The sequence below is a fragment of the Gymnogyps californianus genome, chromosome 11 (assembly GCF_018139145.2).
Source record: "Gymnogyps californianus isolate 813 chromosome 11, ASM1813914v2, whole genome shotgun sequence".
In the NCBI taxonomy this organism is placed as follows: domain Eukaryota; kingdom Metazoa; phylum Chordata; class Aves; order Accipitriformes; family Cathartidae; genus Gymnogyps; species Gymnogyps californianus.
The window spans coordinates 10,098,611-10,113,147 of NC_059481.1; the positions used below are offsets into that span (position 1 = coordinate 10,098,611).

General features: G+C 37.1%; 1 protein-coding gene across 5 annotated transcripts in view; it reads left to right on the forward strand.

Moving 5' to 3' along the window:
• Positions 1–13,359, forward strand: part of WDR72 (WD repeat domain 72) — a 127,421-nt gene extending 114,062 nt beyond the window's left edge. For all 5 annotated transcript variants that reach the window (XM_050903638.1, XM_050903637.1, XM_050903639.1 and 2 more), the window contains 2 exons: positions 6,331–6,429; positions 12,293–13,359. In XM_050903638.1, the coding sequence (XP_050759595.1) occupies positions 6,331–6,429; positions 12,293–12,348 (155 nt within the window). In that variant the 3' untranslated portion in view covers positions 12,349–13,359. The remainder of the gene's footprint in view (positions 1–6,330; positions 6,430–12,292) is intronic.
• The last annotated feature ends 1,178 nt before the right edge of the window (positions 13,360–14,537 follow it).

The following is a 14,537-nucleotide window of genomic DNA, read 5'->3' on the forward strand; positions in this document are numbered from 1 at the left end:
GGGAAGTCCCTCTGGGTGAATAAAACTTCAAGGTATATTGGGAAAAGGATCACTGAAAATTTCAGTTTTCCAGTCTGGAATAATGCTGTCCTCATAGATATGGGGAGGGAGAAAAATGGAGTTTCAGGAGTTTTTTAATTTAAAATATATAAAAACCTTAAAAGAAATTTCACACTTACAGAATGAAAACTGTTCTTTAGTTGCAATTCACTTAGCGAGTGACATGAGCTTCGTTTGCATGTGACTTCACAGAGTGCAAGGGCAAGCTCAGGCTTCCCCAGGTGCATGGGTTAGTATTTCTGCAAACGGAGCTCTGCAATGTAATATTAGGTCCTAATTCTGCATTCAATGTAATGGATTTAAATTACTGTAACTTCCAGTTTGACTTGTTCCACACTGGCTTATTTCAAGGACAGTTCTAACTTCCGTATGCTGCAGCATTCACTTTAGAATAATAATGTGTTTCTCTAGGTTAATTTCTTAATCTCTCTTTTTAAAATTAAAATGTAATGAAAACTGGGCCAGTGTGATATTTAATCATCAGAAGATAACAACCAGCTTTTCTCAATTTAATGGCAACTACATACATCAGTGCAGGTTTTTTTAAATGACACTAAAAATTATGAAATGACCAGCAACTGATGTCTTCTGTCAGTGAGATGAATTAGTGGTTTATATGGCCTGAGAAATGGTCTGGAAAAAAATAGGGTTCAATTCAGTAAGTATGAGAGCAAGGATCTAGACTGAGGTAGGATTAATCTTCTGCAAAGAGACAGGATGGGGAAGAAATAGCAAGGTAACAGTTTCCCAGAAAAGAATCCAGATCACAAGCTGAGCATGAGTCAACAGTGTTCATGCTGTGGCAGCAAAGGCAGACATCATACCAGGCTCTGTAAACGGTGTATCACCTGTAAAACCTGTGAAGTAAACGTTGAGCTGTACTCAGCAGTGATGCCATCAAGGGCACATCCCCAGCCTATCTGACTCCCTGCTTGCTGGCACACCGCTCAGTGGAGAGTGCTATCACCGTAATGGCAGGATGGGTGCTCCATACTGGCTGGTCTAACTTCATTATCTGCTTTTTCTATTTCTAGATGATTGTGGTGGGTGCTGCTAATATTTCACTTGCCATTTCATCAATGTTTTCTGCATTTCTTTAATATTAGTGAAATAATCGTATCCTTTTAGACTGGCATCAAAATACATGGGAAAAGCTAAGTAGAATAGTAATCCTCAACCTGGAAAAGAGATGGCTGAAAGAGGATAAAACAAAGGACTGTTCAATCACAAGCATCATGGAAAGAGCATGCAGGGCTCATACACATGCCTTTTCTCATACAAGAATAAGTTTCACATTAAGATAACATGGACATGCGTGAACAAACAAAAGGAGATGCCTACCTATGTGGTAAAACAATGGAGCTTGCCGTATTAAGGCAAGTTAGGCTGTAGGGTGTTAAGGATGTGAAAATTCTATGTGTTTAAGGGAAAACTGGAGAAGTTTGTGGAACAGAAATCTACTGTGAGTTACTAAATGTAAGGAAAAAAAAAAATTCGGAATTCCTCGAGTTTCAAATTGGCATTTAAGAGAAATTTCTGGTGAAGTATTACTGTATGGTTGTTGGACTCTTACACTGACGACATTTGGTCTCAGCAAGTACAGCTGCTCTTAGGCTTTTTATGGTATGTATGAAATGTGCTTTTTAAAATAGTACTCAAAGCATTTATTGCCTAGCTCTCCATCAAGCTTCTTAGGTATAATACGGTAAGTGCCTGTAGATCCCATACATCCCAGAAGTGGCATTGTGGCAAGATTGTTTTATCCATTTATGAAAATAAAAAAATACCAGCATTTTGTTTTCCTTTACAGCTTTTTTCATACAGTTTTATTTAGATTCAGGTTGCTTTATGTTCTGTATCAGACCTTAAATATATTTATCACCTATAGCCTATCTTGCCTAATATTTTTGATTGAAAAATAATTTTTGTTGCCCTATCCACTTGTTTTGAATGACAAATAAGTTCTTTTTTTAAAGTTACTAATCCACCTTATCAATAACAAAGGCATCTTATCAGAAAATGCTAACTGGTTGATTCGCCTGTGTTATGCAAACTTCTTTCTCCAATGTGTCTGCCTCCTGAAAACTGGTATGCAGAGCAGGTTATTTAGACTTTAGTGTGTGATATTTCCAGAGTTGAACAAGGCTTTTCAGAGTTTAAACAGAACATGTAGAAAGAAATGATGGTGATGAGTTGTTGCTGTAATTAGTGATTAGTGTATATTCACAAAGAACAGCTTATCGTATAACAGTTCTTTCACACAAAGACTGTTCTTTCATAGACTGATCACAAATCAGTCTGTGATCTCTTTTCAGAAATAATTTGGGGGTTTTTTTGGAATATGAAATATTTTGAAACTATTTACATAAATGTTTCATTGAATACTATGATCTTCTGACATTCTTTTACTATTCTGAATTCCATACCTCTTTTTTTAATGTCTTTTTCTGTTTCCGTAATGTAAGAGAATGGGTATCAAGTTCAGTAAACAACTATTAAGAGTTTATTAAGATGTATCAGAAAAAATTACCAGAATTCTCAAGACTGATCCTGTACAATGAAGATTTATGTCATTCTTATATGCTAAGTTCAAGGTCATTTGCCTCAATGAAATCTGTCCTTTTACCTTACTTCCGTGCTAACAAAGGTAATTTTTCCTGTCTGTGTAATAATTGAAATTACATTGCACTGAATAGAAAGAAAATATCATTGGAGTTGTTATATCAGAAATTGTTGTTTCCTAACTTTTTCTCTGGCTTGTAGATTTGGCGCTCATTTATACTCCAGACATTTACATCACTTTGGCTACACAACTTAGCTTTCAAATGGAAGCAAAAGTAATTTTAAGGTCCATTTAAACCCAAAGTAGGACAGAGTATCCTCAGAATGAATAAATATCACACTCTTTATGTTTAAATAACTTAAATTCCATCAGCATCCTAGGTATAAGCAATTCAGAACAATATTTCCCCTATTGACATTTGAACATAAAATCCTGTTCCCCTAAGAGAAACTACAGTAAAGTAGGTGTCAGTGTTAAGATTTTTTTTTTTTTCACGATTACATAACGCCATTTTTTACTTTTACTTTTTATTTGGGCCAGACTGTTCTTTCCTTATTTTTAACTTTTCAATTCCCTTTGTTCTTTTATGATATTTTTAAGGAACCTTCCTCTTCAAATTGAGCATATAACATGTGATGTTTTAAAAAAGAAAGATCTGAAGGTCTCTGCCTGGGTCCCTTTCTTGCTCACTGCGTACACTCACTATGTAACTTCATAAACTAGGATATTGTGAAGTTTATTTGCCTGAGTTTTGTCTAGGGAGGTATGTGTACTTCCGAGTAAGCAATAAGGCTAAGATACACATCCCTCACTCGCACCAGTGACCTGATCCTAGCCTGTCCCAGCCTGTCTCCTGGTTTTCTGAAATATGCACTTTCGTCCCTTCACTTTTTCCTGCTGAACCTCATTTTCCAACAGCTCTTTTTACACAAGTTGTCTAGAGGTCTGCTTCTCTGTCGCTGTGAAAACCCTTTCCATCCGTGCTTTCCACTCCCTTTAAACTGTGACTCCTTGCCATCAACTATTAGTGCAAGAGTTTCATCGGTGTTTTTTGTCGTTTGTCAGCCATATCAGCTCTGCCTGTGATCCCTTTTTTCTTGTTTTTGTCTTTCTTGGCTTTCAGTGATTCCATCCTCTCCTGAATCTCCCCGAATCTCTGCAATATCTACTCAAGCATATCAACTGGAAATCCTCCTGCTTTGTCCAAGGATCTTGCCGCCCTGTCTTGGTTTCTTTCTTGTTCACTTCACACCTTCCTCCTGATGTATCTCATCTGGGTATGGACCTGCTTCTAGCTGTCTTTTATTTATTATGTTCCGAGTTACTTCTCAGCTGAATCTGGTACCTTCCCTAAAAACACTGCTCAGTTCTGCTTTGTTGTAAAATGAAGCAGGTTAGTTTAAATTGTATGACTTATGCTGACATGGTCTGGGACAGAGGGAGAGCACTTAAACAGGTTTGTCCTAGTCCCGTTCAAGAGCAATTACAGCTCAGACTTCCAACAAGGGAAGTACCTGCCATCTCCTAACGGCGACTGATGCTTGGTGCTGTGAAAGCATCTCCCCTCCTTGGTTCACTGGGAGAATTCTTCACTGGATGAAAATACACCATTCGTTCTGAAAGGCTGATTCTGAGTTTTTGGTCACTGCTATGTTTTTTAGAGAGGACAGCTCTTGCGGCTTTCCTCTTTCTCTGCAGAGGCATAGCCATGCTTTTTGTTTTCTCCCTTTTATCACAGTATACTCTGTTGGAAATTTTCCTTTTGCTCTACTTCAGAGTAGTTCTGACTTTTAAATTTGTGCATCTGTAATGACTCAATCTACCACTCAGCACAGTGGAGCTGACTGCTTAATGGGAAGAACTGTTTTAGAAAAAATGTTCTAATAAATTTGACACAAAACAATTTTTTTGAAAATATAATATGCACACTTGTATTTTCCAGTTTTTCGTTGTTGAAGTGGGAATCCTGGCCTTCAATTAGTGTATTTGAAAATTATTTAAATGTTGTAAAAATCAGAGAAAAGCACAGATATCTTTGAAGACATTCCTTCCTGCACATATCATAGCGTTTTCATGTGTGAACAAGAACATTTGCTATTTATTGTAAGTTGTTCTTCAGTGTAAACTCACCTCATGAAGATTATCATGTCAACATTTCCGTGGCAGAGACAAGAACTAAAACTCCTCTTCATGTGGATAAGTTGACCATTGATACAAGTCTGCTGGCTTTTTGTAAGCTTAGAAATTTAACCAGTGTTCCTGCTCTACCTGGGCAGGGTTTTATATACTGGTTAGTTGCCATCCAAGGTAGATTTTATAAGTAAAATTTACTGGCTTTTTTTTTCAGGTGAAATGCACGGTATCACTGTCATAGATTTTATTATTTATTATGTTTTAGTATTGCATTTTCAAGGATCTAATTCCACAATTGTATTGAAGCTCTGGTTGCTTCAAACAGACTCTGTGTAGATGCAGGAGTCAAGAATGACGGAACCTTTTGGCAACCTGGGATCAATAGCTGCAACCTGATGGAAAGCGCAGAGCACTGAAGTGGAATATGTGTCTTTTGAGCTCTTCCTGTCTGAATAATGCCCAGAGGCCTTGTTGATTCACTCATAATTTTGGAAAATTTAAATGGGTGTTTAAATTAAGTAATCCTTCAGCAAATATTCATTTGGTTAAAAAAAAAAATCCATCAAAAGTTATAAGGGAACAAATTCCTTGTTTTGAAAAGAGGACAAAATTACACTGAGATTGTGTATAGCTGTTGGTATCCCCATCCACGTGGAAGTTTGGAACCTTGCTTAGCTTTCTAGATATTAGAAAAAATTAAGTATTTTCTAGTCACCACTATTTTCCTAAGAAAGGGGATCAGCTAAGAGTTTTAATGGGACTGAAAAATTGAGATCTAGTCTTTACTGTGCTATTCTATAATATACTGTTTAATAATTGTACTTTGTCTTCAAGCTGTATTTGTGGCTCCATATGGAGATACGGAGCAGAAGAGAGGGAAATGGACATTGACAAGGGAAATACCTCTCTTCTGTTCAGGAAAACTTATGTGGGATTTGTTCAAAAGCCAAGTGAATTAAAAAGTTATATACAGAGAAATAATTGTTTCCATGAAAATATTTTCCTGCTCTGAAATGAAAATGGTTTTAGCAATTAAGTAAAAGAAGAAATCAAATTTGGTAATCTCTAAACTGCAACTCAGTCTGGTTTTTACCGCACTTTGGAATTATCACTGATTTTGTTACACATTCTAGCTTGTTATATACAACGTATTTTCATCTTAAAACAAACACCATTCCTCTCCCTGGTGAATTACTCCAGTAATTACAAAACCACCTAATTGGTCTTTTATATTGTTTACTGGCTTCTCTGGTGAAACAGACAAGCATTTTTTATGGCTTCTAAATTATTTTATTATTTTAGGATTCTACAAGAAAAAATTGGTTTCTAGCTTCAAAGGGATCACATTTAAGCCGATGCCTCAAACTTCTCCCTGCATGACTTTTTGTCTGTAGATTTTTCAACTGTGCTATGGTTGCATATAAGTACTTTGAGTTTCTGTTTTATTTCAATGTATTATTTGTGTTTACAAATTATGTCTTCAGCATTGAAAGCTCTGCAGAAAATCAGGAAGTGTTTGTTTCTGAATATATTACATTTCTCCCTCCCCCTGTTTTTATTCTTTATTGCTCCAGTCAGTGCGCTGAAGCATGACAAGAGCTCAAACTCAGCGAACTTCCAAGATGCGGAGGAGACGCCTGACAGATGTGTCTTGGAAGAGTCTGAGAGTCCAGGTGAGAGGCCTTTAAAGACAGTCACCAAGTATCAAGTGATAAATCTGACACAGCTTTTGGGTCTGCAAAAAAAGCACATTGTAATGCTGTTTCCTTTTTAGCAGCTGCAATGTCAAATTAATGGTCACCTCCAGGGGTCACAGTGTGGAGCTGTTATCCTTTCCTCTTTCATCAAAAATTCAGGTCTTAGAAAGGATAAAGGCTTTATGACCAAAAAGAAAGCTGACACTACTAGTTCATTATAATTAGTTTTGGACTACACTGCTTACTTAATATATGTACAATGCCTGACCCTTTGAAGGAAGCACAAGATTATGAAAAATTAGAAGGACTCTATATACTGCAGTTGAATGTAGCGGCGGACATTCAAACACTGTATCTCTGGAGGAAAGCAAATTGGTGGCGTTAAATAGCTTGATTCTTTTCTTTAAATCAGTTCACAATCATTATTTCATTTTAATGGCTCTTAACATTGATTCAGCTAAATATAGGAACATCCATAAAGTGCATCCTTTTTGGTGACTAAAAGATTTATCTTCATGTAGTTTCATTATCTTTCTCGTTATGGAACATCTACGAAATTCATTAAATGAATCCCAAAGGGAAACAATTAAATATAAAGTGTATCGAGTCACAGCTGATTAAAAACATTCTGCGCGACTAAATACTAAGATCTTCTAAGCAAACTGTGAGCTTGACCCACATACACCATATACATAACCTGCATGTAGTCCTCATTAGCGAAAGAGTTAAACATCTTTCTTCACTTGATATTTTCCTTCCCTGCTTTATCTGGATTCTGTGTACCCTCTTGCATCTTTGTGTGCTGATCCGTGTATCATATTTTTGATTCATTGTCTCTGCGGCCTGTCAGCTTAGTTAAGAGATTTCCAAATCTTGCAGCCTGTGCTGACAGGGGGCAGCTGCCAACAGTCCCCTGATCCTTCCCCAAGGAACACTGCTGAGATTTAATTTTCAGTCAAAGGGTGCAGTCTGAAATCCATGTCAGGTCCCCTAAGTCATCTCAGAACCCAGATAGGACCCATGTCTGGGGGATTATATTTCAGCACACTCCACTCCTCCAAGATTCCTTGGGAGTTCAACTGCTGTCGTATACCTGATTTGAACTACATTCCCTTCTCATCTTTTCCACAGAAATGAACACCAGTATATGTTAGAATAATTGAAACCAATGAATTGTAAATCCGTATTCATTTTAAAGCCACATAGGCTTGGACTCAATGCTGTACAGCAGAAACCAGCATGAGATTTAGAAAGAAATAGATAATCTACTCAGGAAGGAGCCAAGTTTAATTCCTTACCGCACCTACAATCTGTGGTGCGTGGCACCTCCTTCAGAAACTGTCTGTAGTCCCTTTGACAATGATTATGGGCAAAAATGTGGATTGTCCAAGTTCTGATCTGTTCTGAAGTGAGAAAGAATTAAAACAAGGTGGCACTAAAGTGTTTGGGTGAGAATTAATGTACCTTAAAGATAACATTCCTTTTAACCTTAAATTAATTCTGTGTGGCAAAGTGTACACGTTTGGATGGGAACTTGAATATCCAATTCTGCACTCTGCATATCTACATGAAGTAATGGAAAGAATAAAAGCCTGTCAGGAGGTGAATATTGACTGGCAAAAATACATGTTGATAAAGCATCTAAACTTAAAAACTGAGTTCCATTCGGTCCATCTGACATCATTAAACTAGTAATAAACAATGAATTACTCTGGCTTTTGTTTCTGTCCATTCCTGCATTTTAAGACATCTTGTCTTATAGGTCTGAAAACCTCAGGAGATTTCACTACTGGTCTCACTGCTTTCCACTGAGAATTTGTGGCTTGGTTGTCATGGAGACATCGTATTTCTCCAAGAATTGCTCATATTGATCCGTGGACAGGCGTAAATGGCCAGGCGAATGTGAGGAGTAAAGGGGGTTGGGCAGTGCTATAAAATGACCAGAGGTTATGGGTCGGAAATAAGCTCATAGCAAACACTTAGGTAAAGAGAAAGAAACAGTTTCATTTTGTTTCAGGATTTCGTTTTTGCACTTTATGCCATTGTCTTCTTTCACTGTAGACTGAAAGAAACTTGTTAGTCACTTGTCATGTCAGATCTTTGGTGCTTGTCCTGACACAGCTGTCAGCCTTCCAGCTCTGTGCAGTTCAGGGACACACAACAAAGAGCTAGGAACATGAATTATTTATTGCCCCTTGTGCGGATGAAATTCTGTGATAAGAAATTAAGACACTTCTGCCAGAAGTGCTTGTTTGAAAGGAAAGATTTGGTAACACAATACATTTACTTAAAACTTACCACTTACTTTTAGTAGCAAACATTGAAACAAGAATGTGATATTCAGTTGGTCATGATTTTCTCTAGTATTTCTCAGGTGCTTTAACTTTGAATCATATCTTGGAATTTGAGAGTGCCTGGGAGGTCAGCATTTGGTTTGGTGAAACCTGTGACTTCAGAATCTCTTTAACACGTATGCAAAGTCTGGGCAAACTTACAAACTTCATTTTTAAGTTTTCATTAAAAAGTCTATATACGTGTTTTGCAGAGTCTCTTGCATTTCACTTACAATATGTTGGCATATGTACAAAAGTGATGTTAAGAAATATATTGATTTTATTATCTCTTCTGATGAGGAAAAGGTGAAAATATGACAATATATCTGCAAGGAATTCCAACTATTCCTAGAAAGGGTTCTTTATTACAACTTCTACCAGAATCAGGAAGGCTACAGAGCAGCCATTAACAGACATATCTGTGCATTGTGTTTTCTAACGGTGAAAGGTGCCGTCTCTAACCTTGACATTAGGCTGAGAGTTATTTTCAAAGTGATCTTAATTTTCTGAAATCGCATAAAGCTTACTCCGCTTATTTTACTTTCACATTTTCTATGTGTCTGCACATGTTCTCACTGCTCTGGGTGTGGGTCTCCAGCAATTGCAGAAAAAGGCATCTACTCAGATGAATAGCAGGAATCCATTTGACTACCCAAGACACCAATCTGAGCTTTACCTGTGATTTCTTGTGTTCAATGTGTGATCTGAACTACTCTCAGATAGGTAATGAAACCCCTCAACCTGCACTTTTCTCCTGGATAATTCACAGTAAACACTTTTCACGTGTGATGGACACAGGTAAATATCAGACTGCAGTTTCTTGTCTAAGTGAAATGGATTTTAGTTGCTCCCTTCATGTGCCTACAAGCTGCCATTAGCTGTGATAGTGGCTCATGTCTATTTTAGCCCACGCACAGAGGAGATGCTGGGCTTCTCTCCCAGGTGCGTAATAGTAGGTTTATCACTGCCATTTTCCCCACATGCTGAGGACCACTTCTGTTTGACGTGCAAAGCCTTAGCTTTTCAAACTTGTCTCTGGTCTGGCCTTGAACATAATAATCAGGTAAGAACTACAACAGCTTTTTGTAGAACTTGACTTTTAATCATATCAACCCCCCGTACAGAATTCACTATCCCTTAGAGTGCTTCTTTAATATAAATAAATATTCCCAGCAGTGTTTTCCATTTTATCAGACAAATTTTCCACATTTAGGGAAACTGAGAAAGAGGCTGACAGTGAGTGAACATGGATGTATAAGTTCGACTTCTAGGTCTGAGCTATTCACCCAAGTTTTGTGTACAAACAACGGTGGAAAATTCACACCTCCAGAGGGCGGATCATCTTGTCCAACGGGAGTTGCTTGAGATGGGTTTTAAGGGGATTGAAAATGCTCTGAACTTTGTCAGTCAAAATCTAAGAGGATTGTAGGAGGACTTGGCACAACTTGAGGTGTCTTAGCTTTCATATGTGGTGCAGTCCCACTAAGGAGGGTTCTGCAAGTATAGCTTTTAGGAGAAAAAAGAACAGATTTGAGCTGAAGTCACAAGAAACAACGTAGGCACAGATGCCCCTTGCCTCTTATTTCCCCCAACAGAAATATTGCAGTAGACTAGGCAATAGCCTATTACTTCACTTGGTAATAGAGAGAAATTGAGCCTCCTTAATGGAAGATTTGAGTTGGAAGCTGTAGATGGAAATTACAGAGTGTTTTCTTATCTTTTGGATGAAAACGATGTAAATGATAAGAACCCTATACGCTTATGGCCTTCAGTAGCCAGTCTCTGCCTGAGTCAGCTGGTCCCTTCTGCAGCTCATGATCTCTCCTATCCCTTCATTCCAAAAACATTGCCCATATTAAATTTTTCCCTCTACATTTTTTGACTTTTCAGGACAGAAGGTAATTCTGGGTGTATAACAGATAATAGTGAAAATCCGAGCAGTTTTCGCAGTCTTGCTTAGTTGCTTGTCCTAGATAGACCTTGGCATAGAGATGGGAAAGATCTCTGACTGTCCCTGAAATACAGTCTTTGAGAGACAGAACTGCAGCAAATAGAAACGAGAAGGTATCAAGAACAATAGATTCTTATTAGCCACAGTGTCCTTAAAAATACAGCGCTAAAATAGGGACTATCTTGTTATCAGGCAAGTTATAATTACTCTATTGAATATTCACTTACCAGCTCCAAGTTCCATCCACTGGAGAGTATGTTATTTAAATCAGCACTGTGTCACCTATATGGCTGTTGATCAGTACACAGGCAGAATGTACGAGTAAATATTCAGTAAATTGCCAAGTATGAAGCACCCTAGAAAAGCATTATTTTCTTTTTCTGTATTTGCATCATCATGAAAAGTAGGTAGCAGTAAATGAGGACTGATTCAGGAATGGAGTGCTGGAGGTGGCTGATGATGATGATGATGCATGAAGCAGGAAGACGATGCAGTGTAGGGGCAGCCCACTGATCACAGGCACTGCTAGCCCATACTGCTCAGCGACTGTGTGTAAAATGTTAGTGCCTAGGAATTATTCTAGAAAGAATTTCTGGAATTTCCAATGTAGGCACAGATGAATCCATAAGAATTTCACTGCAGTAGATGTAGTGTCACATCCTATCAGCATTCTGGATTACTAGTATCATGACTCATAGCTTTTGTTTTGCTTTTTTTAAATAGTAAATCAAACTGTAAAACCAGAAGACTACATAGTGGACATCAAGAAAATGTGTATCTCTCTGTGTCTCTGACACAGATAGACAGATGATAGATAATATGATAAATTTACAAGATATCCATTAGACTGGGAAAAAATAGTGTGTGCTGCTTTCTCGATGTTCATGTACTCATGAAAGGTGTTGTATCTGTTTAAGCAGTGTTTCTAATACAAGTAATATTTAAAATTCAGGTTGTAAATATTACCATACATCAAATAAGAAGAAATCATGAAGCTAAAAACTGATGATTGAGAGTGCTTTTCTGTGGAATTCTAATAAGATGTGACAGAATTAAAATATAATGCCTTATTGGTATAACTTCCTATTACTTCTGTTTACAGCTATTGTAGGACTATTTCTGCTGAAAGAAAATATATATAATTTGAAAATTTTATTTGCAGAGGAAACATAAACAGTCTATTAATTTAAAACAGAAATTATCTTTCTGCTGATCCACTGGAACGTTTTCCTTTAAAACAAAAAAGGAAGAAGAAGGAGAAGGCTGTTCAGGAGAAAAGTTTTGAGGAACGCTATACATTCTCTTGAGTTGTTTTGGGTTCCATATTGCCTCTTGTAGTATAGCAATTATAACGTAAACAGTCTTCTGGAGGTAGATTTGTGATATTTTTTAACACTAGCATGTTGGTGCTGTAAGTTTTCATTCCATTACAAGAATTATAGAGTTTATTACTCTATAAAAAGATGGTAAAATAACTTATTTTTTAAAAACAAAATCTTGCCTATTACCTCAAACCGTAAAATCATTAAGCCAGATGAACACGTTTCTTTTCCAGATGACATGAAGCCACATCCCTGGATATCTAAGGTGTGCTCCTGTAAGGTGTGTTAGAAAACCCTGCTTAGCCGAAAGAATTAGAAGATGCACAAGAACAGCCAAGAAATAGGACATACGTGGCATGGACGTGAAATGGCTTGTTGTATTTATTATTGTATACCTTTAACAATTCATTTTCAGAAGAAATACCTTCCATAAGATCAGCTTCTTTTTGCTGATTTATTGGCTTCAATTCACACTTGCATCACTAACAGACTTCCACTTATTCAATTAAATTTAGGTAGTTCTAACACAGGAAATAGCAACTCTTTATTTTTAGATGATTTTCACTAGTTTATGTAGTGATCCCAAATCTTACAACTTTGACCATAAAACATTTGCATCAATTTTAATATTCTTTTACATATATCAAATTTAAATTTTTCTCTCTCCTTGCTTCTGACTTTTATTACCAATAACATTTTAACACTGAGCAAAACCAAATGTATTTGAAATAATTAGAAAATTTGTTTGCATTTAAAGGAGAAATGCAAATTTTGAATTAAACATGGAATATTTAGAAACAACTAAAATACAAAGAATGTTCTGTGCACAGGAGAGCATAGGAAATTGATTATAAATCTGGTCATTGTCTCAGATGTAAATTTTCCTTTTCTATAAATACTGCCATCACCATCTTCTGTAGAAATGTAGTACCAATATGAAGTTGGAGAAGCCCATTGGAGTCCTTTTCTGAAATGCTGTATTTCACTGAATTTCTGTTTCTGCTCATTGGGAAAAGCAGCTATACATTTTTGTCTTTAAAAAAAAATAATCATTATGTTTGGAGAATATTTGCAGTTTATTAGACTCATTTATCGCCTAACGTTCTGGGGGATTTATGCTGGTTTGACAAATAATGGCCACTCAGAGCAGTGAGATCACTTTCTGTATTACCAATAGTCAGAGTGCTAATGAAGTCAAAGGGACTTGAGGACGTGCTTTTCTGGATCTCTGTCTTATGGTGGAAATCATGGTCTGATGTTATCCTTCCTAATTGTCACGTTAGCCATAAGCTGCCTTAACTAGGAGAGTGAAGATTTCTTCAGTGTGGAAAGATTCTCCGGCAATGAATCTCTTTCTCACTTGTGGGGAAATGTCATGGCTGCAGGAGTGAGAAAACCAGGTTTCTGTTGCCATACTATGGCTTGAATTTGGTTAAACATGAAACAGACCTGAAACCTTTCTTCTGCTTTTTGATATCCCACGAGTCCGTATCTCTAAGTGCAGTGTATGGTAGCGAGGTCTTCAGAAACATTGAGTGGAAGGGCCTTCTGAGAAGTAGTATTTCAGCTTTTATTCAGCTAAAGAATATGTCATCAAAATAGGCTGCAATCCAGAGAAAATAAAGACATTTAATGTTATTTTTCTGTAATTGTAAATACCATGCAGAAAAATGACATCTTTTAACAGAAAAGTCACTGGTTTTACATATTTGGTATTTTTCAGAAACAACGTTCCTTATTCTTAGAAGGCATTTTCCTATGTAAAATGTATCTTTTGTTTATAGAAGCTTGTATTTGAATTATGGTGGCTGAACAATCTGGATGTTGAGTGTTATGGCTTCATTCTTTCACTTATTGTGCTGGATGCCTGGAATAATTTCATTGACTTATTTATACTTGTACAACACAACTGAGAGCAGAACATGTCTTCAGCCGATATATATCCTCTTCTTAACTTTTACGGTTAAATCGGAGTTGCAAACATCAAGAAGGTAAAAATAAAATTGCAAATATAACTACAGGAACTCAGTAACACTACAGGAAGCTTGCAGACAGTAAAACAAACGGCAAGTAAAGGATGGACCTTGCTATCTCCTTTGCCACACATCCTTGTCAACAGTCACCTCTAGTTTGCTGCAGTAGTCTTCCATTGGCATTGAAAAGTCCATTTCCCTTCACAACAAACATCACTGCTTTGCATCAGCATCTGCTCACTTGGGCCAGCTCTGTTCTTAGTGCCAGGGTAACCAATCTCCTTAAAGCTATTTCTGCTAGATATTTTAAAAACTGATGTGTTCAAAGAGGTCTCATAGCTCAAGGAATTGGCATTGTCCATAACACCCAGTACTGCTGTAGTAGCAATTACATTTGTGCAACACAGTATTTGATTGCTTGTCTTTAATTCTGCAAAGCAGTGCACATCAGCAGACTGCCAATACAGACAGCCCTTTGGAATGGTTTGTGCAGTGATGATCGGTG